The sequence below is a fragment of the Serinus canaria genome, chromosome 3 (genome assembly GCF_022539315.1).
Source record: "Serinus canaria isolate serCan28SL12 chromosome 3, serCan2020, whole genome shotgun sequence".
Taxonomy (NCBI): domain Eukaryota; kingdom Metazoa; phylum Chordata; class Aves; order Passeriformes; family Fringillidae; genus Serinus; species Serinus canaria.
Genome location: NC_066316.1, coordinates 20,829,067 through 20,854,192, shown reverse-complemented (window position 1 = coordinate 20,854,192; position 25,126 = coordinate 20,829,067). Strand labels below are relative to the sequence as shown.

Genomic DNA, 25,126 nt, shown 5'->3' with positions numbered 1-25,126 from the left:
GCAAATCCTTAGGGTTAGAAACTGTTGTTCTTGAACAACATAGCTATTGCTATGGCTATAGCTGAAAACTGAAAAGTAACCAAAAGAACCCCCTAAAAATAAGATAAGGATGTTCTTCTGAGTGGTTCAGCCTCTTGCAGTGATACATCTTACTGCAATTATCTTCTACATGCAACTCTATGGATTTTCTTGCTCAAATTGTTTCACTTGGCAATCAGTGCAATGCTGATATTATGATAGATTCTGCTTTTACTATCAGGAGCTCTCATTTAAAACAAGCAGTAGCATTCCTGGGGTATGAAGGACCAAAACCTTTGCCAGTTTTTCTGCAAAATGTAGTCATTGCACATGGCTGTGCATGATGTGTACTGTAATCACTACCGGTTTAGAGCAACATAAAATATACAGGTACTAATTTGGGATTCTCCCATTTTTTTAAGCTCAAATATGTTAAGCCCTGATTGAACAGATGTCAAACATCTGTCTCTTCCTCGCAATAAAACAAGGCTGCCATTCTAACTCGGTTTTGTGAGATCAGCCTTTCTACTCTCAGGTCAAATAACAATTGGAATAAGCTAAAACTTAGTTCATGCTCTTAGAAAAAAAATTGTCAAGACAGCTCTTCCTTACCTTTTCCAAGGCTCTCCTTAATATTTTGCCCACAAACCTTGTACAAAGTACTCTGTCACATTTTTTTATAAACTCTTGGACATGCAATTTAGGATAACTCTGTACTCATTTAACTCAGTTGAGGGTCTGCCCTTGTAACATAGGTGACATGATTTCTTTCCTGAAAAACTGGAAACACTTCTTTCAGGTTGGCAGAGAAAAATAAGTTTCATACAGCTGAGTCTTAATAAGAATATCTTCCTTTTAAAGATTCATGATGAGAACCATTAGATCCTGCTAGGAAAATTATATGAACACAATTTGTTAACATTGTCAAGTACCTAGTGCTGCAGGAAATGCAGACATACATCCTCAATGCCAAGCTCAGAGCAAAAATAGATCCATACTTTTTTGTCTTGTTTTATTTTCTAATGTATCCACAAAGTCATTTCCTTTTGAAAACAGGTTAGACAATGAACACCTTTTCTCAGTCTATCAAATGTTCAGCTTTTAAGAATACAGGAACATTTTGCTCTAACCTTTTTTCTAAAGTTTCTTCACATCAGTAAGGTTCCCCATCCACAGAAAAACAAAACAAAACAAAAAGCCACAACCAAAACCCTGAGCACTTGGGTCACATCTGATCATCTCTGCTTATGCTATAACATTCTGCATTTATTAGATCACCCTTCTGTTGGTGGTATTGGCACCACCAGCACAGTCCACTGCAGTCTAGTACTTTTCAGGATAAAAAACCCACTCTGTTGCCCCTTTCATTTAAGACAGGCAGAAAATTTCTGAGACTGTTTTTTTTTTTTCTGAGTCTGAAAATTTCTGAAACAAAAGAGAAGACAAGAAGCAATACCTTGCATAAATTTTAAAACATCTTTAAAATAATTATATTAAGAATTCTTCATGTTTCAAAGTAGCAACTTTGGTTTTGACTGTGAGTGTTTCAATTAGAAGAATATTTTCCTGTTGCCAGGGAAAACTAGCTCAAATTTTCCTAAAATCAAAATTCTTTTTAAAATCAAAATGTTAAGAGGTCTGAAGATAACTGTACAAGTGTCTGCAGCTCCTCACAGCTGCTAGTCATCTACAGAGCAATAAGGTCTGAAGGTCTGGGGAGCAGAATCCTATTGCAACTACTCTCCTGAGCTGCAGATGATGGTCTTGGCTACAGGAGCTTCTGCACTCACACACAGAGCAACTGAAAGCATAAATACAGGGCCATGGACTCACACAGCTGAATTTCAACCTGAAATCTGGGACTATTTCCTCCAGGCTCATCCCTTGGAGAGATTAGGCTTTCACTGGAATATAGGATGTGAAATACAACCCAGATTGCATGAGCAAGTAGAACATACACCACATAAAGCAAATGCAGAAAGGTGGGAGGCAGAAAAAATCACAGGCAGACAGTTAATACAGGTGTTGTGGTAGAGGGGCTGGCTCATTTCAGTGTTTTATTACACACAACACAGAAACCAAATTTGTCAATATGGGGGAAATATTTAAAGGCACTAATGGATGATGGATGCCTAATGGGTCTCCTTTTTCAATGTGGTAAAGTGTACATTTGCCATATGTGCTTTTAAAGGGTTTCCTTTCTAATTACAGCTCAGCCCCCAGAGGAAACAAACACTTGAATTTCCATGAAAATCAATGAGTATTTCAAGCCCTCAACAATTGTCAAGATCAGAAATTAATTTAACAATATATTTGTTATTTTGGTGTTGAAAAAACATATCCCTCCTCAAGGTATGGATTGATTACCCTAAACTGATTGCAATTCTCATGGTCTAAAATGAAAGTCAGTGAAGTACCAATTTTTAAACAAAATTTATGTCTTCTTAAAAAAAAAGGTTTAGAAAACCATCACATTTCCATAGATACGGCACTTCAAAAACACAGAAAGAATCTATGATTTCCTGGTATAGACTACATGCCAGGAACTAAGTCATATAGCTCCTAAATGAGGATAATTGTTTTGGTGGGTCAATAATTTTCAGATATCGGAGACAATGAACTTTGTCTCTCTGTTGAGGGTCAATAGTATATTGCATTGTGGCAATAACACACCAAAATCACTAGCATAAATGCTGAAAACAAAAGGATAATTATTTGGGAAAAGCCAAGATGCATATTACATAATACTCCAAAACCAAAAGCTCCAGCTTTTCACCATAAAACTGTAGCCCTTGGGGAAATAAAAAAGAAGATCATGTTATACCTCTTTTAAATCTAGCCTACAAAGCAGAAAATCTTGGGCTCTGAAAGGAAGCAAAATCAGGCAAAATTAAAGATATATGCAGATCTAAACACGATCTTGAATGAACTCAAGTCACAAGGACTGGGATTTCTAATGACCCAAATCCCAGCCTGCTGGCTCACATTGCCACTTCTCCCTCAGGCAGAGGGAGAAATTGGCAGCCACAAAAAATGGACCCAAAGTAAACAGACTGATCTCCACATCACATAGAAAAGAATGGGTCTTGTGGCGTACAACTTCTGGTAACGTGATCTGATCCAGCCTTCTCCTTTGAATATGTGAGGACTTTCTGCTTTCTTTAGATCCATGTCTTAGATTAATTAAAATCAAAGTCATAAATGCTCAACAGGATCAATAATATAAAAATTTCTAGTAAAATATAAATAAATAATTTCTACATAAAAGCAACAAGAGCTTCTCTAGAAAACTTAAGAATCAGATGAGATTTCATTCGACTGCCTCTGCTAAATGTATTATGACATATCTCTCAAGATTTAAGGGTAGAAGCCTTATGCTTTTCTAGATTTTTAAAGAATTACAAAAGTACCTTGACCCTAATTTCTATCAATAAGCATTCATTTTGGCTATAATTCAGACTGCAAGCAGACATGAATCTAAACCAACCAACCAACATCATGGTGAACATTTCCTCAAATGTTTTACATCACTTGCCCATTTAGAATCAGGTTGCAGATGAACATTTTGGTTAAATGATGGACCTATGATGAAATTTCAGTAATGATTTTAGTAAGATTGGAAGCACAACTATTTGCACTTCAAAAATTTTAAGAACAGTGCTATGATATGGCAATGAGAGATTAATGGAAATCTTGCAAAAAAAAAAAAGATAAATGGCACTGCAAGAATACCAGAAAACTGGGGAGATGGGGGAGAAATTAATTGAACCTACACTTTTGATAAATATTTATTTTTTGCAGAAGAAAAATGCACCCTAGTTTGAGCTGTCATTATGCTAACCTATATCCTATTTTTCATATTATTAGTAATACATAATGTGGTAGTTTATATTCAAAAATAAAACCAGAATGTATATACCTCGTGTATTTATCCAGAAATACACTAAGGTTACTATGGTTACGAAAAATCCATTACCTTTGAATACAGAATGAAAAAGTTTGACTTAAAGTGTGCACTATTTATTATAGCGATCATCAACAGCCTTCAGGAGGTTCTCTAACTGGATTCATTTTTCAGTGTCAAAACTGACCCACCACACCAGTACCTTATGGCCTGTGCTAGGCAAAGAAATTTGAACTATATGAATTTTTAAATATGTTTTATACTGACTCAAGATGCAGAAATGGCTTTGAATTTTAAGGCCTTACATTAAAGAGAAAGTAGGGCCTTGGTCCCCTTTTCTCTCCAAGCCGTCCAATAGGAAATGCTTTATTTTCTCTTGTACCTACCAAGACATACAAATTCTGATGAGTCCACAATAGTGCTTATGCTGTGGCATGGCACTTCTAGCTCCATGTTTTCTTTTTGGTTTTTTTGGTTGTTTCTGTTTGGTTTCTTTTCTTGTTGTTGTAGTTTTTCTTCTTTCGGTTTGGTTTTTTATTATTATTTTTGTTGTTGTTATTTGCATAATGTCTGAACAAGTAATTTGGATAATTCATTAAATTACACCAATTATATTAAAATAGAAAGTCAGATTACCATGCTTCACAGTATTGCCAAGTAATAGGCACTTAACTTCAGTGTAACAGTTAAAGAGTGTTGGTATAATTTGGCTATTGGCACATGGCACAACTATTATCAGAAGAAAACAGATTATTTGCTTATATTTTTAATAAATTAATTAGAGGCTATTCAGGTAAGCAATGCAGTATCTCTCTAATTAAGAATATTTAGGGAAGGCATTAAGAAAAACTATTAAACCTGTCTATAATTTCTTCAATAGTTGGCAGTTTACTTGCTTTGAGAACTGGATGGTATGAGACAAAAATGTTATAAAACACTAAAAACATGACTCAGATCCTGTGAAAGAGGCACAAGATTTAGCTACATCATCCATAGTGGTGTTAATTTCAATGAGTCCCAACAAAGAGTAAGACACTTTAAAATATTACACCCATCAGTGTTTAAAGTGCATCCAGCCAATTTTAGAATTATTTTCTTTCCACTGAAATAAGAAGGTGTCAATCATACAATTGTTCACTGCAACCATGAGATACCTATCTGACATGCTAACTAGCAGAGAACTCACCTTTTACAACATACTTAGTTCCATTTCCAGAGTAAATTGGTATCCCATTCATATATAAAGTATATTTTGTAATTATACCATTTGGTGTTTTGGGTGGGCTCCAACTCATCAGCAGGAAGGTGGGAAAGGATATTGCTGTGGGTGATTGCACATCTTCAGGAGCTGGTGAAAAAGTGGATAAAGTTACACTATATTGTCTTTCCACAAATAATAAAGAATTTCAATGAGAAGCTACTACCGAATGATTTTTGGTAAAGCTGAAATTTCAGAAAATATTTTATATCTGCAACACACCAGAATTTTGAGAAGTCTCCTATATTATGTGAGGATTTCTAGCCAAACAGAAACTTCTATGAAAGACAGCAATATACTCTTTGCTTTAAGGAGAACAATTATGCTTCTATAATTATGCTTCTATAATATAGTTCCAGCTTGGTAACACTGTGATCAAGGTGAGAGGTACAGGATTTTGTGCAGTCCTTTGTTTAATAAAAATTATTTTCTCTTCTTTCATGGTGTTTTATTCCTAACTACGAAGTGATCATTCTAACCACCAATGCAGGTGATGTGTTCTTAGGCCCTACCCCTTGTTTCAAACTTTTCATAATTCAATACACTTAGTAATGTTTGTTTAATGTAGATTTTATGTATATAATATACTGGAAGTTGGCAATGGATAATAATTTAAGAGTCAAGTTCTTTCACTGTTCCAATGAGTTATACATTAGAAGCACAAGGAATCGCAGTGAAAATTGCAAGGGGAGCTGAGTGGAGGCCTTAGTCTGGGAGAAATATCTTGTAATTTATAAGCTCTGTGCTAGCAATTTAAAACAATAACTAGCAGTGCCTGGTAATGTGAAAACAGTATAAAGTAATGAATGTTTCAATAGGGAAACAGGGATAGCTGGAGGGTGTGATATGGCGTCTGTCTTTTGTATCACCAATTTATTGTTACTAAGAGCATGCAACAAGAGCATCCAAAAATAGAAATTCCACACATTGACTTTTTGTTCAATTCTTCTGAGGGATAAAACACATGTTCCCCTTGGCTTTATTCAATCTCTGGGGAAAAAAAATCTACTCTTGCCTAAACCATTCTATTATCATTCCATTATGACAGGTAAGGGCTTTTGCTTTATTCACTAAGCTGAGAAAATAGGACATAAACAATTTATTTTTAATTGCTATGTCACAGCAGAAAGAAATACACAAATATTGAAATAATGTGTTTCATGTTTATATCACAGGGTCCATTAAGTATTTGGCTGTCAGAGGCTGCACCCTTTTATGGTCAATGCCACCAGAAAATCTCAGTCAGTTTATCTTGAGCATCCAAGAGGCAATAACTGGATCTTGTTTTGATTGGTGCTGCTGGCAATTACTAATATGGTCATGCCAAAACTCTGTTCTAGCAATGTTAGACTGCAATCTTCAGCACTGTCCTCATCACAGCAACATCTTGAACAACAACCTGCCTTGGCAGCAGTTAAAAGATTTCAGCATCCTTTTAATTATTATGGCTACAATTCACATGACTTCATGCCAAAATTTTACTTTCTTTATTGGTACTGTATTACAACCTAGTTTATATGAGAAGATAAAACAAAGAACTGTGGGAGGGAGGGAATTTTAAAAACTACTTTGAATCATGGAAGATTAACTACTGTCCAATAAATACATGTCAAATTGTTCATTATTCTACTGGTATAGATTTGGAGTAACTGATTATTTTAACTGGATTAATATGCCTTTAGGATGACAGAACCAGGAGATGTGAACTTTATGTTTAATTGAGAATGAAGTTAGATATGTCACTGATATTTTTGGGGCATTTGTTCTAGTAATTGATGTGCAATACATATCAGCCTAGACTCTAAAGTCAGAACTGAATGCATTTTTTCTTTCTTTGTGCCCTAGCTCTTAATGTAAGCATAGGATGCCTTAACTCACACTCACAACCTTTAAGTTTGAGCACAACAACATGTAAAAGTGTTCAGGAAAAAAAAGAGAAAATCTGAACAGCAATTAATAAATAACTCAATTGGCATTTGGCAGTTTCATCACACTGAAATAATTGTTGCCTATTGCTGGTGTTTAGTGATTAAAAGAAACCATGGAAATCAAGCATTTGATTCTCAATTTCATACTGTGCCATACAATCAATTCTTTTTAGTCAGACTGTCTCTAGATTTACTTCTGAGCCATAGTAAAATGAGGAAGCTTTCATTAATCTTTCAGATGCTTCATATTAATGACAAGGCTCTTGCATGAACAATGTAACAGCAATTAAAAAGCCCATTAATCTGCATTACAGCTATTAAAGATGCATGTCATTAAAGGGTATGGAGTTTGATTCATTTTCGCACCCCCCAAAAAATGGAGCAATTATGGTCTGGCAATGCACTTTGTCATCAAATTAGGTTGGGGTTTTCCAGCAAATGGCTTTGCAGCGTTTAGCTCTTCTCCTGTTTTATTATTCATGACTGAAATGTGGAAGTCAAGACCTTTGAAATTACTTTACCTTCTTGTGGAGTGGAGATGTTCAATGCATGCAAGCTCTCAGTACAGCCAGCCAAAGTGCAAGCAGTTAGGGTTACAGCATAGTTTGTGAAAGGATGCAAGCCCCTCAATGTGCCTGCAATACAAGAAAACAAGGTGTTATGCATGTACAGTGTACAGACTGACTGCATGCAGACACATGCAGAGGGAAAATAAACTTCTGTACTATGGGTTCCCGCTGTTACAGGTGAAAAAAAAATTATTAAGGTTTCATTGCTACCATCCATTACTTAAATTTTGCAAAATAATTTAAGAGCAAATTATATTTTATTCCATTTTCAGTACTAAATATGCACCTGTGTTTCTTTAGTCATCCTCACTGAAACAGATACTACTTCAAAACAGAGGTGTATATTTTAATGTGACAATGAAGAAGTTTTTTCCTTAATCCCTGCCTCAAAATTTTTCCATCTATTAATCTTATTTTTCCAATGAACTTTCATTGTCTCCCAGAACAAGTTTTTTTTTTTAATGAATCCTCTCCAATGATGTCACTATTCATCCATTAATTGAAATCTCTTTTTTATGAAACATCCTACTTGTCCTCCACTCAGTAGCAGCGTATAGACCTACCCACATTTCCTATGCAAACAACAGTAACATAATTCAGGTGACGCAGCACCCAATGGTTTACAAATATAAAAGATCTGGGGCCTTCTTCTACTTCAGGTCTGGCTTGTTAGTGAAGAGAAGTTACTAAATTCTCACATATCAATCAGCTCCATGTTATGACAAATAATAATCACTGCTTACCACTTCAGGAAGTTTTGCAACATTTTGAACTATCAAATACAGAAGGATTACAAGGGAAAAAATTAAGTTTAGAGTCATTTTAAGAAACATTGGCAGTTCCCACTTAAAAGTAAGTCCAACAAAAAAGTAATACAAAATCTAAACACAGAAGTAATTAAAAGAAGGCCAATTCATGCCAAGTTTCATTTCAAACCATGTTCTCGCCTTGACTGTCACAGCTCTAGCAAAATCAATGTGGTGCTTCATGAAAAAAATAAAATGTATAGCAAACTATGTTATTTCAAGACTGCCCAACACTGGGATTTTGCAAATCAGCTTAAAAAAAACCAGCACGTCAAAGAACTGTAATTTCTGGCCAATTGTCCTGCAGTACAAGAAGTCTGAAAATCCCCTCAGCATTACATGTACACAAACAGGTAAACAAAATTAGTCCTTATTATTGCTCTTCACTGGATTGCTACACTATGAGAATGCAAACATAATTGCATTTCATTAAAAAAATATTCTTTCCCCTCATAAGCCCTTTATAATCACAAAAAGGCCATGGAGAATTTTATGTTGGAAGTTAACAGCTACAGCACAAACTAATATTTTCTGAGTAGAACCATCAGTCTGTACAAGTTTATATTGTGTTTATAAAAGGTGCGTTCACATGGAAAGCACAAGATTAGCTTTCACTGAATTAGTAACATTTATGCTTTTTCTTGCAATCAATCAAAAATTTCAAAGGTTGGAATAGCAATGATCTTTCTATTTGAATTCTCTGGGGTGCATTTCTGCTCTTACAAATGGAGAGATATTCAGAAGTAATCACTTTAGCATCAGAGTATTGTTAAAATAAAACCAGTTGACCAGCATCTGCTTGCTCTTTATTTTATTTTAAAATAAAACCAGTTGACCAGCATCTGCTTGCTCTGATTACGGTTTTGATTTTGCAAGCCCCCAGTGAACAGTGGAGAGCTGTACTGACATCCAATCTAAGTGTGACAGGAGAGAAAAATGCTGTGTCGGTCACCACCAAAGAAATGTCCCTGTGATCTTCCTCTGATGGACAGATAATATTTTTAAGAATCATCAAAAAAATAGAAAATAGGAAATGTTTTCATAGAAAGGTCTGTTTTGAAAAGGACCATAAAGATCATCTGGTTCCAGTCCCTTTCCATGGGCAGGGACACTTCCCACTAGACCATGTTGCTCAGTGTCCCATTCAGCCTGACCTTGAACACTTCCAGGGATGGGACATCCACAATTTCTCTGCACAACCTGTGCCACTGCCTCATCACACCTACAGTAAAAAATTTCTTCTCAATATCTCATCTAAACCTAAACACTTTCAGATTAAAGACATTACCCCTTGTCCTTTCACTACATTCCCTTGCACTAAGTTCCTTTTTGGCTTTCTTGTACAGCCCCACTTTAGGCATTATCCCATGCCTGTAAAGTACTGGAAGCTACACAAAATTTTGCACCACAGAAATTCCATTAGTCAAAACACCATCTCTTTTACACAATACACTATTTCCACTTATTTCCAGATCATAGTTAAACCCAGGAAACTACAAAATGTGCTTTGGGAATTACCTCCACAAATAAATACAAGTAGAAACCAAATCTTCTAACTGTGACATTTGCAAGTTCCTGGCCAATAGGAGCATGGCATTGTATACATGCTGTCTCTCTATTCACTCTGCAGTGCTTTGGGAAGCAATTCAGTTTGATTTGTATATTTAGCACTTGTAGCATTTGTTTCTTATGAAGCAGTGAATTAATGCTCCCTACATTTTCTCATGGAAGACATCCTGTAGGGTTACCAATGGCTTCAAGCACTGAGAGCTGCAGAATATCAGACAGCCAAAAAGATGCCAGGACGTGTAGAAGGTTTGGATTGGACTGTTTGGTTTGCTGTGGACAAAGTAGGGAGGTTTTATATGAAGCACCTGTAGCAAAACAGACTTCCCATTGCATATGTAGGTTCGTGAAAGGCTGACAGAATTTGCATGAAAAAAAGAAGGCGAACAAATAAACCCATTTGCTACAGGAGGTTTTGTTTAAAAAATTCATTCAGTGAAGGCAGCAACTTGAAAAATATTTTTTTCATTTCCTAATTAATGTTTTTCTTTCACATGTACTCTTGCGCTATTTTTTTTCCACAAAGAAACAGATGTGCATTGGTAGGCAATAGAAAGTGCACAGGTTTTATTTACATACTTCAGCAAACTACTTTTTTCTCAGCTGCCATCCTATCTGTTTGGCCAGCATCCACTGTAATCTGTTCTCCTTCATTATGTTAATCTGTGGGCGGAAAGATTTCTGTCATCTTCAAATCGCTTGTACAGCAATGGTAAACACCTTGGCCTGTCTGTAATTGGACAGGTGTCTGCATTGGTGTCACCCAGCTTTTAATTCAATTAAAGAACTGGCTGCTCTGCTCTCATTACCCACTCATTTCCCCTGCACTTTCAGTCAGTCAGTGAAATTTACACTCAGCACCTGACTACACTGAAATACAAAGTCAGCAGTCCCACAGCAAAGATCATCACTGATACACATGAATTAATTTAAAGAACAGCAAAATAAATTTTGAAGTAAAAAATAGCCTATGATCCAATGAAGTTGGCTGACAGCTTTAAAAAAACTTTCCCTAACTCCTCAATTATCACACTCTCAGCCGGGCATCTCTTGTCTATACCTAATAATTGCTGATCTGATAAGAGTCCATCAGGCTTTCAAAGATGGGGTGCTAACAAAGCAAAATTTGGCCACACCTGCATGCATTCTATTAATGCTAACAGGAGAGAGGTGGATAAATTGTCACTTTGATCAGGAGATAGGATTAGAGACCTCATCAATATTGAAGAAGAGGGTTGGCCTCACACATATGGGATATGGGTCCCACGCATTCAGTCTGCCACTACAGAGCAGCTGAACCCACCTAAACTCAAAATTTACATCATAGACTACATTCGAAGCCTTAAAATCCACATGGGGAAGTGGAGATGCTAAATCATTTTAACACACCACTCCTATCTGCCCAAAGAACCTTTGGAAATAAATTAAAGTTCTAACACAGACATTTTGACACAGTGACCCCATGAAACTGAATAATGTCATTTGTTAAATATGAATGTAAAGTTAACAGTCTAAAAGAGTTATCTGGAATCACACCTAGAACATTAAGCACACTTTATATGCAAAACCAGTATTTAATTGTCTATACTTTTATTTAAATGGTCTTTAATTATTTGCAATATTGAGAGTCAAGGTTTAGAGTTGTGCAAGAGAGAAAATGCTAGGTTCATTCTAGCAGTGAAGGGATAACAGCATGGATATGGGGAATACCAAAGGGGTCAACAATGAATTTATGGTAAAATGGGTGTGTGGGCTAGTCAGAGGTAGTTGCATATTTAGGCCCACTCTATTCAGTGTTCTAATGCATATAGTATATAAGAATATAACATATGTAGCTTTTTTTCCCTTCACTTCTCCATAAGGCTGATATCTCTTTTGTTCACCAGCTCTCAAATGGAGTTCTCATGCATTTAGACAATACAGCCATATTCCACAGCACTGTCACACATTTTGAGTGGAAAACTAGTACTTCTCATTAAAAAAAAAAAAGTTTACCACTACAGTATGAGGGCTAATATTCTGTTCATAAAAACTGAGTGTATTATTTTGCCAAAGGGACTTTTCTTTGCCAGATTTTTTCATTGTTTCTTCCCTAGCATGCTCTTTCAAGAGGACCTATTTTGAAATACACCTACTGCAATTGAAACAACACTTGACCTTTAGATTTACCTTAATTCTTGCCTAAGCTTTAAAAACAAAAATTACCAAATTTCTCCTCCCCAAACCCAGATTATTTAGCTAACTTGAATGCCCGAGGTCATAGAGCATCTGTCCAACAAAGTCACTTGTGTGTCGAGATGCATCATTACCACAGTACACTTAATCACAGACCACTGATCAGAAAAGGAAGTCCTCAACTGACTTTGCTTTTGACAGATTGTAGCAAAAACTGTTTAAGTACATGAGTCTTCCACATATGCAATTCTGAACCAAAAGCCTGTGCACATCAATCTGTCACATACATCTGCATTTTTAAAGCATCTTCTAACTAAGTATAGTATAAGTCATAAAATGAAGAACTACTAAACAGGAGGGGACCTATTCCAACTCTCTGGCTTATAAGAACAGAAGTTTCACTTTAATTATTGCATTTAGGTGGCTTGAAAGACCCTTTTTTCCCAACAGAAATACTTCATAACAAACCACACACAAGCTCCACTGTCTTTGAAGATGCAATTCAGTTTGCAGTGATTCAAGGAAGCCTGTTACATTCCTCCCAGCACAGGGAACTCTCCAGCTGCTTCACTTTGCAGAAAACCTTAACTGAACAGTGCAATTTTGCACCAAGAGTTAATTAACCACAGAGAGTACTGGCTTTGTAATATCTGTCACTGTTTAACCCTCGATCATTCCAAATAACTTAATCATTGCTTATTTTCTGCAGTATGATTATCTTTAAAAGTTTGTGGAGAAACAAAGAAATACTTGTTACTTTTTTGCAGAATTTTAATATGTCTATAAAAACAAAATAATCCTTTCTAGCCTGAAAAACATTAAGAAATTAACTTCTTTTTGTTACTAAAAATATGGGTATGTATCTAAGAGTTGATGTAATTTTGATAAAATGCTCACACTTATTTAATCACACAATTTACATTTTGTAAGAATAAATTTATATAACAGCATTGTACTGTAAAGAAGATTCATTTAGGTCTAAACTCAATCAAGTTTGAATCTTAATACTGTAGAATATTATTATCATTTGTTTTAAAATTCATATATTGAAAAATATGCCACTAGTCTACTAAAGCCAGCTAAATGAAAGGAGAAGGGAACCAACATTCTGCCACTCTGACTTAGAGTCACTAGGAGCTCAAGCACCACTTGACAACTCACAGAAACCCAACAGGCACAGACAGATCTATCAGCTCCCCCTTGTTGCAGTAGCTGCCCCAGCCAAACATTCTTAGCTACATATGAAATTTTACAACTTTAGAAATTTGTCCTAGCTTGGAGCAGGGATTTGGGAGTCCTTCTAGTGTTCTGGCCCGACATACATTTCTTAGTTGGTTTACAATAATCCCTTTCCAGAAATTTTAAATATTTCATTAATTGCAGTAAAGGAATGCTTTGAGTGTAAAATATTTGTGCAAACCAAGAGCTTTCAAGTAATTTCAAGTGCATGACAGTATTGCCCAAGAAATTCACCAACAGCTTCACACAGCAAACTTTCCATCGTTGGTAAACTGCTCATTTCATCCCACACAGATGAAATAAGCCTGAGAGAAACCACCTTTTCTAATACCCATCTCAGACAGAGCCCCCCGAATCCCATCAGAGGGACCAGTCAGGATACAGAGGCCAGTCCCAAAGCCACAGGCTGCTTAGGCAGGGGAATGGCAGAGATTTCCCTGAGAGAGACAGTCTCTCAGCTGACAGCATTTGCCAGAGCATGGGCATTTGCCAGCCTAGCAGCAAGCTTCCCCCAGCACTATGGTCCCACTGTCCAGCCCTGGCTGATCTGTCACTGGCAGGCAGCCCTGTCTCCTCTTCTGAGAGACCCTCCAGCTAGAGAGCTTTCAAAACCACAGCACAGCTCAGAGACTTTGATTAACCACATTAAATCATTAAATTGACTTTTCCTGAGATATTCATCTGCCGAGCATAAGAAACTAAAAGGTGAAAGGTAATTACAAACACGTGTCACGGGGAGGAGGGAATGGCAGCTGTCGACCAAACTTTCCTCATTACCACGTGTGCAGCCACAACACCAGCCCTCAGCTATTGCAGCAATGACAGAGATGGGATGAACTGAAAAATCAAACAAACTTGAAGGACAAATCTTTAAGAGGAATAAATACCAATAGTGTGTGAATTCTTTTGCAGCACATTTTATTTAATTATTATTTGTAGGTATCATTACAGCTCACAGTTTAGAGGCTGGTCAATCCCCTGAATTCTACAGTGAGAGAAATCTGAATTATAAAATGGGGATTTTGCATGTGCTTGACAAGAGAAGTATCAGGGGATTGTGATCAGTGGCACAAAACACAGAGACAAGACAGCTAGGGTGTATCCCAGCATTCTGGGATACTGTTCAGCACCTTTATCAATGACTTTGATGATGGGGAAAGTTTGCCCCCTCAGCAAGTCTGGATGATACAAAAAGGGCCACTAAGATGGTAAAAAGACTGGAGCACATCTTTTCTGACAGAGAGTGAGAGAGTTGGGACTGATCATCTCGGGAAAGACAAGGCTCAGGGCCATCTATCAAAATGTATAAATACCTTATGGGAGACAACAAAGCAGCAGCCAGACTATTCTAAGTAGTGCCCAGCAACAGGACAAGAGTCAATGGACACAAGTTGAAATACACGAATCACAGTATCAGAGAACATCCTGAGTTGGAAGGGACCCACAATGATCATGGGTCACAATGATCTTTGAGGTCTTTTCCAGCCTAAATGATTCTGTGATCGTTGAGTCCCACTCCTGCCTTGGCACAGAACAACCCCAAGAATAACAGCATGTGTCAGAGAGCCCAAATGCTCCCGGAACTCTGGCAGGTTAGGTGGTGTGACCACTTCCCTGGGGAGAAAATGAAATTCCAACTGGACACAGGAAATCACTTTTTACTGCAAGGGTGACCAAACCTGGAACAGACTTCTCCTAGAGAAGTATATCAATTTACAGAGATACTTAAAACTCACCGGGATGTGGTTTTGGGAATCCTGCTCCAGTCAACCTGGCTTGAGCTGGGCCAATGGACTAGATAATCCTTCCAACCCAAATGACCCTGTGATATCATGGATTCCAAAGGAAAGTAGAAGCAAAAGCTGATCACCGACCACATGGAAACAGTGTGTTCTAAAGCTTCTTCCATTTGTAAAAGACTGATTCTAAGTTATATTCCAAATTTTGGTGTCAGCCTGTGGGATGCACTGGAATGCAGAAGAAAGCAATCCAGCCTTTAGGAAAAAAACTCTTACATGCAGTGACTCGGTACTTCCTTTATTACCTTGCATCAATGTTATTACATGCTTCTCTGAAGGTAAGATGGGCAAGCAAGGTACTTTTCAAATCCCAAAAACTTACACTCTAACTTTATACTCTCATCCTTGAATAAAGATACTGAACACTATGTTGAAATATATCACCTTATCCAATAAACTCCTGGTTCAACAGTCAGAACCTCATTTAAAGGATTTAAATCTGATGAATATTCCTTTCTTGGATGAAAATGAAAAAAACAGTTTGACATTTTGGAAGATTACAAGGGTCAGATTTTGAAGGATTTTGCTTTCTGACAAGTCAGAAATAGGCCTCTAGACTGTGGGATTATGGTCATTTAAAGACCTATTTTACTTTTAATATTTAGCTCAGCTTTTCTTCTTCTTGACAAGGGTACAAGAGGTTCTTCTGAATGTGACACACAGTACAGCCTTCTGAGAAATGGGTAATGCTCTTAACAGGAGCATGGTAGGACTATACTGTAATAGTTAGGACTCTACTGTAATAGTTCAAAAGAATTTATAGAGTAAGTATAAACCAAAACATAACAGATGGGCCTAAAAAGCAGTGGATAGGCTTGACAGGGAATGAAAATTTCAAGGAGGGAGTGGAAAAATACCATAGATTCTTCAATGATCCCACAGAGAGCTGTGGGGCCTTTCTGCTGTTGCATTAGCAAGCCTGGCTGTTTGGATTACTGCAGCATTTTCTCATGGAATGCAACAAAAGAATTTCTAAAGAAATGTCCCTGAAATGAGGGAGAGAACAAGCAAAAATTTTAATTCAGAGAAAACTGAAAAGTAAGCAAAGACAGCACTGTCTGTGGGGTTCTATGTTTATGTTAACTTTTGATTAACCAGGAAAGATAATTCATCAGGGAAAGATACACCATCTCCTGAGAGTCCCATATTGGTGGGTAACTGGTTCTCAATATCCACTGATTTTCTCACCTGTTTTGTCTTCACTGAAATCAACAGACTGAAGTAAAATGACTTTGGATTGGTGATCTAATTTACACCTGTCTCAGCTCTGACCTCACCATGAGGACATGAATTATATATTTCATACAATGTCAAAACTGGAAAATACGTAACTAAAGTATTGGGCAGGAGTTATGAATAACAAGAGGAAGCACATCTTACACACACAAAACTGAACTGGAACAATTACTCCCATAGCAGTTACAGAAACAGTAACTTTATTTTTCAATAAATGTATTGAAAAATAAAGATAATTCTACCACAGGCCATTAAGCAGGATGGTCCAGATGCAGTTTTCAGCTGAAGAACTCCACAACCAGCCAGCTGAATTTGCACTAACAGGAAGACTCGTTCTATGCTTAGCACATTTCTCACATTTTCTTCCTGAGCATCTAGAGTACCAAAGAACTTTCTTTGGAAGAGACCCAGAAGACTCATGGAGTCTGACTCTTAGGTAAATGGCCTGAACAGAGATTGATCCCACAGCACTGGTGTTATTAGCACCATGCCCCAACCAACTAAGCTCCTCTGAGGATCATAAGCTGACACACAGATCAATATTTGAATACAGACATTCTTACGTTCTTTGGGTCATATGAGTGGCCAGTGTGCTGCTGTGGCAAACAAAGCCAACAGGATGCTGGATTGCATCTACGAGGACATCTCCAGCCGAGAAAAAGAACTCATTATTCCCCTGCACTTAGTGCTTGTCAGGCCACAACTGGAACACTGGGTTCAGTTTCAGTCCCTGCTGTGTGAAAGATGTGAACAGGCTGGAGAGAGACCAGAGAAGGGTGACAAAGATAATCAAGGATTGGGTAGCCTGTCAAATAAGGAAAGACTGAGAAAATTTGGTTTGTTCAGCCTTGAGAAAAGAAAGATCAGTAGAGATCTTATCACCCTGTTCCAGTATTGAAAGGGTGGTTACAAGGAAGATGGAGTCTCCCTTTTTACAAGGAGTCACATGGAAAAGACCAGGGGTAACAGATACAAGTTACTCCTGGGGAGACTACAATTGGACATAAGACAAAAAATTTCACAATGAACATAATCAGCCACTGGAATAACGTTCCCAGGAAATGGTGGATTCCCCAGCTCTGGACACTTTAAGATTCAGCTGGAAAGGCTGCTGGGCCATCTTGTCTAGACTGTGCTTTTGTCAAGACAGATTGGATCAGATGATCCTTGAGCTCCCTTTCAACATGGTATTCTACAATTCCATAATTTTATTTTGCTTTATCTGACATCTCTGTACAACTCCCTGATGGGAGGTTGTAGTGAGGTGAGGGAACGGTCTCTTCTTCTGTGTCTACAGTGAGAGGACAAGAGGAAATGGCCTCAAACTGAGAAAAGGGAGATTCAGATTAGGTATTAGATACAAGTTTCATTGTTTGGGTGGACAGGCATTGAATGGGCTGCCCAGGGAGGTGGTGGAATCACCATCCCTGGAGGTGTTCAAGAGATGTCTGGATCTGGTGATAGGTGATGTGGTTTAGTGGTTACTGTGGTGGCTTCATGATGGGCCTAGATGATATTACAGGTCTCTTTCAACCTTGATGATTCTATGAATCTATCTGCTGTAATAGGCTAAAGAACCAGGATCCATTTACTGTCTTCATTTAACGTAAAGGTATGTTGCTTCTTCTACGTCCTGTAAGCTGCAGGCAGATAACCTTACCTTACCTGTCCAGCCTGGTGCAGACATTTTCATAACCCTGACAGAGATGATGGCACAATGCCAAACTAGTTAAACAACATTTTGGTTCTGACCATCAGCTGTGAGTTACCTAATCCATATGTCTCAGTCTTTGATTTCTACCAGTCTATACTGTCTTGTAGCATAGGTAGAGAATGTTGAAATCAACAAGGTCATTAAAGAAATCATAGTAAGGATAGAAAGGCCATGCAGTTCTGGTAAGGTCACTACTCACAAATAGTTAAGATATTTCAAGCTGATGAAAATAAAATATGTGCAAATTTTCCCTTGAAATTGTATCCACAGGTTATGGCAGAGAAATAACACAAACTATATATACTTAAGTAAAAACTATTACCTGGACTTCAGGAAATAACACACTGCCTGAGGGTTAAAACACTTTCCAAGACTGCGGTACTACCCAAACCTGAGCCAAACCAAAGCACTAACTTAGAGCATTGCGTCATTACCGCTTTTTGAATTGTTATGAATTACAGAATTGATGTTAGAGATCATAAAAATGAAATCTATTGATCTGAACTATTGCCCCATTTAGTCATCACATAACATAATCCAGATTCTTGTCTGTAACATGCTCCCTTCCCAGGGAACTTTGTAGCAGCCAGAAAAGATAGTTTGTTCACAGAGAACAGAGAGACAGATCCATGCTATCCTGGCAAGAAGAAATGTCCCAAAATTTTCTCTATAACATTCTCACCCCGTAAACACAAAGCCACTAATTTCTTAATTCCATAATAACCTACCTCCACATCCCAGTGGCATCAACCACAGCATCTGATTAACACAAATGTATGCTAGCTCCCACTGAAATCACTTAGGTTTATATGATCAAATTTAGGCAGCTATATAAAGTGCTTTCATACATCAGGTCAAACAGTATCATATGGGACCCACAGAATAATTTAGGTGAACTGGATGGAACAATAGGAAAGGGGTTAAAAAAAATCACATATATTAAGCAAATATAAGCAAACAAAAGAAGCATTTTTCCCCAGATCATAAATAGTTTGGGAATTGCTTTTTAGTATTTGTGCTAATTTCTATTGTTCTTTGAAATCAGAAAATTGCTACAGAGATGCTGACACAAATAATTACCTTTCCTAAAACGTTATCTATGTTGTGTATACACAAAAACAGACAAGTAGTATTTTATAGATGAACAAAAGGAGGGATAAGCATCCTGTATTATTAGATATGCCTAAAAAATGGTACTTAACAACATTTACCTGTGAGCATACCAGCATCAGCAAGCTCAGCACTGGTGATGGGTACAGTGGGACCATCCGCTTCATATGCTTTCAAAATGTACTTCTCAATTACACCTATGACCCCAGCTGGTTTGTCCCAGGTGACCTCAATGCTGTAACCATTTATACTGTGAGCTCTTGAGGGAGTTGGCACATTTTGTGGAACTGTAGAAGGATAAAATAGAAAATAGAGAAAATGGCAGTTCTAAGGAGACTATTGCCCCTATTCTTCACTTTTAATGGCTGCAGTAAATCAGACTCAACCATTAGCATAAATACAATTTATTAGAGTTGTAACTTTTCAGCATTGATTTAATATGACTGCACATCTTGAGCTATTCAGTTTAAGCTATATTTCAAAACCATCAAAACTCCATCTACATAACATTCCTTCTTGTCTTGTTGCAATTTTCCAAAAACATTTCATGTATCAAACATATTTAAGCATCACTCACAAAGAGAGGAGGTGGATTGTATGCAGCTAACAAGCACAGGCATTATAATAATACAACTGAATGAAACAAGGCAGTACTGCAACAGAGAAGGGTTTGATACTTATCAGTTGGGTATCTAAGCCACAGAATGCCGCAACTATGAAATGTTTCTAAAAATTTCCATTCTATTTTACAGAAGCCCTTCAAAAAATTAAAGCTCTTTCATTTATTTTCCACATGCGTATCTTATTTCCACATTGCCATGCACCTTTCTTGGAGCAAAGCAGAGATTTTTAAGGCCTTTTTGAAAAATCCTTTGCCTGATCACTTCATATTACAAAAGAAAAAAAAAAACAAAAAAAAGGAGAAAAACAAAAATGTAAATGTTTAAAGAACTGGAAAACCAAGATCATATATGCAGAGAGTTGCTAATAAAAAGAAATCATTCCATTTCCTATAACCTTTAACTATTTCTTGGATATTACAATGCCAAGTAAAGGTCTGGTCAGTAACAGCTTCATCACAGATGACTGCACAAGGGATGCAGAGGAAAGACCCAAGGAACACTATGGCAGGATGATGGATGATGAGTTTGCTGTAGATGCATGTGGACTCCCTTGCCCTGCTGATGATCATTCGCTTTTCTCACCATCAAATGGCCTATTTTTTGGTAATTTTACTGTTTAGTTTCACTAAATATGAATGCAGCCTTGTTTTTTTATAAGAAGGGTACCAGCATCAAAAGCACAAAAACACCTGGAAGTTTTGATTCCTCTGTAAAGAATGTGATACTCTGAGAAAGTGCCTATTACTACAGCAATATATTGATTTCATTAGTTATGAAGTGTATCACAAGGCAAGGTAAGGTACTGTACAGCAGATGGTCTTCTCATAAGGGATATAACAAAACCAACTCAAAAATAATTAAATAGTGCAATTATTGTCCAACCCCAGGGAACACGGACTGTTCAGTGCTGTGGTCAGCTTGCAAACAAATTTGTGGCAAGCTTTACAGTTGTCAGATGGTTGACATGAAAATATGCACATATTTTGTCCCTTCTGGGTGGCATGCAAAGTATAGGTTGTATTAGAATGTATCTGCAAGTCCAATATTTATGCACGTATCACATATTTTTTTAAGATGATACATTGGATGACATATCAAAAGAATGCTCTGCACTGATGGAATGCAATTGGGCTTCAATTTCAAGAAGAGGGAAAGTTAATTAAGTAAAATACACAGAACTGTAAATCTTCAAAATCTTACTGGTTTGATAAAAGTTTGCAAAAGCACTGACCAGAAAAGTTTTTAAGTTTTTCTTCATAAGATATATGAAAAATTTGATCTTTAATGTATCATCTTCCTACCCTGAAACCTTCTTCACAAGCCATGTGCTTCTGTTCTAGTAAATACTGCCACATTTTCACACACAATCTATGGACTACTCATTAAAAAAATCCTCATTCAGCAGCATTGAGTAGCATACCCATGTGTAGGTCATTTAAGAAAACAACTTTCACAAGACCACTTTGTCCCTAGTAGATACATGGCCTCTTAATTTCCACACCTTGTGCCTGCTCTCCCAGCATCACCCTCCTCTATACCTGATTTTGTAGCACTAAATTCTATGTAGGAAAATATAAATTTATTTACTCCAGCTTCTCATGTAATGTGACATTAGACGTGCATGTATGAACACAAATAAATGGTTGCTCTTACTCAGTTAATGCAGCTCAATCCTTTAGTGCCCTTAATTAAATAATCTAATAAATATTTGGAAAATAACTTGAGTTATGAGAAAAAAATATTTGCCTGAACACTTTATAGCTGATGACTGTAATCTGGTACCTGTTCAAAGCACTAAGCAGTTTTACCCTCTCAGAAACAGTACACAAGGTCCACTAATCTAAATTGTTTTGGTTGGATTATCTCCACAGAATCACAGAACTAGTCAGATTGGAAGGGACCACAGTGGGTCATCTGACCCCACCTCCCCCTCAAGCAGGGTCATCTTAGAGCACAGGGATTGTCCAGGCAGCTCTTGAATACCTTCAACCTGACATTCAATATCTTATGAAAAACAAGAACGAGTAAACCTTGAAATTTTATTTACCTGATTCTCTTGTTCGAGCGTGGGTCCACGCACTAGATACTGATCCTCCTTCATTTAAGGCAACCACCCTATAGAGGTATTCTTCACAGGACATCGAGAAGGATAGAGGAGGTAAAAGAATAAAAAAATTCTTTTTATGCTGAACACAGTAATACATTAGTAAAGAATGGAATGAAAATTATGCATTTTATTTAAGGAACCAGTGCACTACCTGTAAATGGTTGTAGAGCACTCTCATAAACACTCTGCTCTTTTCCTCGGTACACAAGGATGGAGTCATTTCCCCTGCAGTTAACAGCACTGTCAGTTGATAGGCATCCATCCAGATTGACTCTGACAGCACTGCTGGACACAGATGCCAAGTTAACGACAGCACCTCGTGTAAATTTAACATCCTTCATGCAACCACCGAAACCTAGCAAACAGTAAGGGATTAGTACCACATAAAGAGCTTCAGTCATTAAGAAACACTTCTGTTTCTTTCAGTTCTGTATTTTCAACATAAAAGACTGTAATGTGAACATTTTGACTTCCAACATGACATTCTGTCTTCACTTTCAAGACACTAAGCTGGGAAATTCCTGCCTTACTGATCTGCACTTTCACTGTTAGCAATTCCATCCCACAAGGAAATACCTTTCCATTTTCTCTTTCATCACTTCTCACTTTGAAATTATTAGCATAAAAGTGATTCTCTGACTTTCAAAATCAGCTTTCTGCTTCTTGCTACCAGTTTGTTAAATATACATACTCCCTCAAACTGAAAAGAATATCTAGATTAAAATTACAATTAGCTTTAGGAGATCAGATGGAGGGATATCAGTTTTGTCTAACAGGAACATAATTCATGTGCTGTTCATAAACATACTCCAGATACATAACATCAAACTACTTGTTTATGATAAAAAATTTAAGAAGCTTCATTTCATATTTATTTCTATATATCCATATATTTCTCTGCATACGTGACATTCCTATCAAAATTTCAAATATGTTAAATCAGCTACTTGCACTTACAACACAACTACAAAATTCAGGATGCAGTTGTTAAAACTTTTACATTTATTAAAAATTAATAAATTGATATATAAAATGGGTCTCAAATCTGAGTAGTTGTGGTGCTTAACACAAAACATGATTAAACAGTAACCAAACTGAAGACTTCAATTCATTTAAGAATTAACTTTGTGAATTAAAAAAACACCTCTCACAAATCAGGGCTTCTCTTTAGCTTTGTGATTTTTTATTTATATCTTATTTATATCTTATGTATTTTATTATTGAAAGATGACAGATCAGAGTAGTATTTGTCCTTATTCACCTGAACTGAGAATCTAATGTCCATACACAGTTCATGCAAAAAGGGGTAATGAAGGTGGTCATCCATTTTGAATCATCCTCTAAAACACCTTCTCTCTCCGCAACAATGAGAATTTGGCCAAACTGCTCCTTAAAATGAATACATCCTAATTTAATTTCAACTCCTAGTTCACAGTGTGGCTCAGTTTCTTAGTCTGCCACAGAAGAAAGAATTAGTCCCAGTCCACCCAGGCATCTCAAGCATAAGATAAAATGAAGTTGTTTGATTTGCAGTGAGATGCATTCTCTACAATCTATTTAATACATCATTTTTAGTATCTTTTTAGCTACATTTATCACTATTTGAAGATTCCTCACTGACATCAGCCAAGCAATACTGTCTCTTCTCAAGTAGCTGCAGAATAAGTAAAGTATTACAAATTTTCACAAACATTCCTGCCAGGTAGCTTCCTTTTGAAACTCCCAGGATGGCATGTGATGGGTCATGCAAAGGCTCACAGACTCCAGCTAAAATTTCTTAAAGTTGTAACTCACATAGAGATGAGGCAGGATGAGAACAATATTTATCACTTGTTTGCTGTGGGCAAAACAACATTCCTTTGTTGAAAAATTAACTATCAAGCTGCCATAAATTGAGAAAACTTTTCTAAATATTTATTAAATGGAAAGATCTCTACATTCTATCATCTTACCACTACATCATTGTAGTCCTAAACAAAAGTATGTTTTAAGCTATAATATCTAATCTTGCTCACCTGAACCTACATTTAGGGGTACATAATATTTATCTTCAGACACTCTAAATATAAATTCAAGGCTACCATCTTATTTTGTGGCATGCTGAGAAGGTTTGGTGGGAAAGAAATATTTATTGATGTGCCTTGATATGCACTTCAGACACTCACTTTATATGTAATTTTGCCCTAGATTCTTTGTTCACATATCTCTTTGCTGCAGGAGTTGTGAATGCATCCACTCACGAGGCTACACCATCTGCTACGAGGCAACACTGACAGGGTATGACTGGCCAGCTCTTTTGGGCCATAAATATTATGCACACAGAACCTGAAGGAAGATTACATTATATGTGATACCTAGAGCTGGAAGAGTACCTAAAAATATATTCTTGAATTATTCCATAGCTGTGAAACTAAAAGGCTCCAAGACAGCTCACTTGAATCTGCACATTCAGCGTGAGTTCATGCGTTCAAAGCCACTTACTGGATTCCCCGCTAATCACTTACTGACACACATTTGTCCACAGTAGCTGAAAAATACCCCATGACTGATGAACAGTTTCACAAGTAACGAAAAAAGACACCCAAACAGAGCCAGTTTAGTAGACACTTTTTGACTAGGCTTCCTACAGTAGATCCTTTTGCAGAGGCCATTAGTATCAGAATGCAGTTAATGCTTCCTTCTTTTCCCTACAAATTTGACCTGTTCCAGAACAGAAGGGTCACAGTGATGGCTAAATATATGATCATCTTCCTCCCTTCTGATAATGAGGAAAGCATCATGGCAATTGTAGCCAAAATCCAGTTTTGTTCAGGCATTAATACTTACTTCATTTTTTGGATAAGAATTAGAATTGCCCAAAAAAGACTAAGAAACTCTCAGCTGCTTTTCCATGGGACTGCATCCAGATTCATTACAGTGATTTAAGCTATGTTTACTGTCTCCCACTGGTTTTGTATTCAATATCTGCAAGTGACATAAGTTGATCAAATAAAACAGGGTTCTGTGAACTGGCATTCTCAGATAAAGATCAGAGATCATCTGGACGGGCCTCTCACTTCACCATTTTCTACACT

At 37.0% G+C, this 25,126-nt stretch overlaps 1 protein-coding gene across 1 annotated transcript in view; it reads right to left on the bottom strand.

Annotated features, from left to right (window-relative positions):
• Positions 1 to 25,126, bottom strand: part of USH2A (usherin) — a 371,525-nt gene that overhangs the window by 203,377 nt on the left and 143,022 nt on the right. The window contains exons 27-31 of the mRNA XM_050972284.1: positions 22,204 to 22,407; positions 21,993 to 22,073; positions 19,424 to 19,609; positions 7,630 to 7,743; positions 5,109 to 5,270 (exon numbers count right to left, since the gene is read on the bottom strand). Of these exons, the coding sequence (XP_050828241.1) occupies positions 5,109 to 5,270; positions 7,630 to 7,743; positions 19,424 to 19,609; positions 21,993 to 22,073; positions 22,204 to 22,407 (747 nt within the window). The remainder of the gene's footprint in view (positions 1 to 5,108; positions 5,271 to 7,629; positions 7,744 to 19,423; positions 19,610 to 21,992; positions 22,074 to 22,203; positions 22,408 to 25,126) is intronic.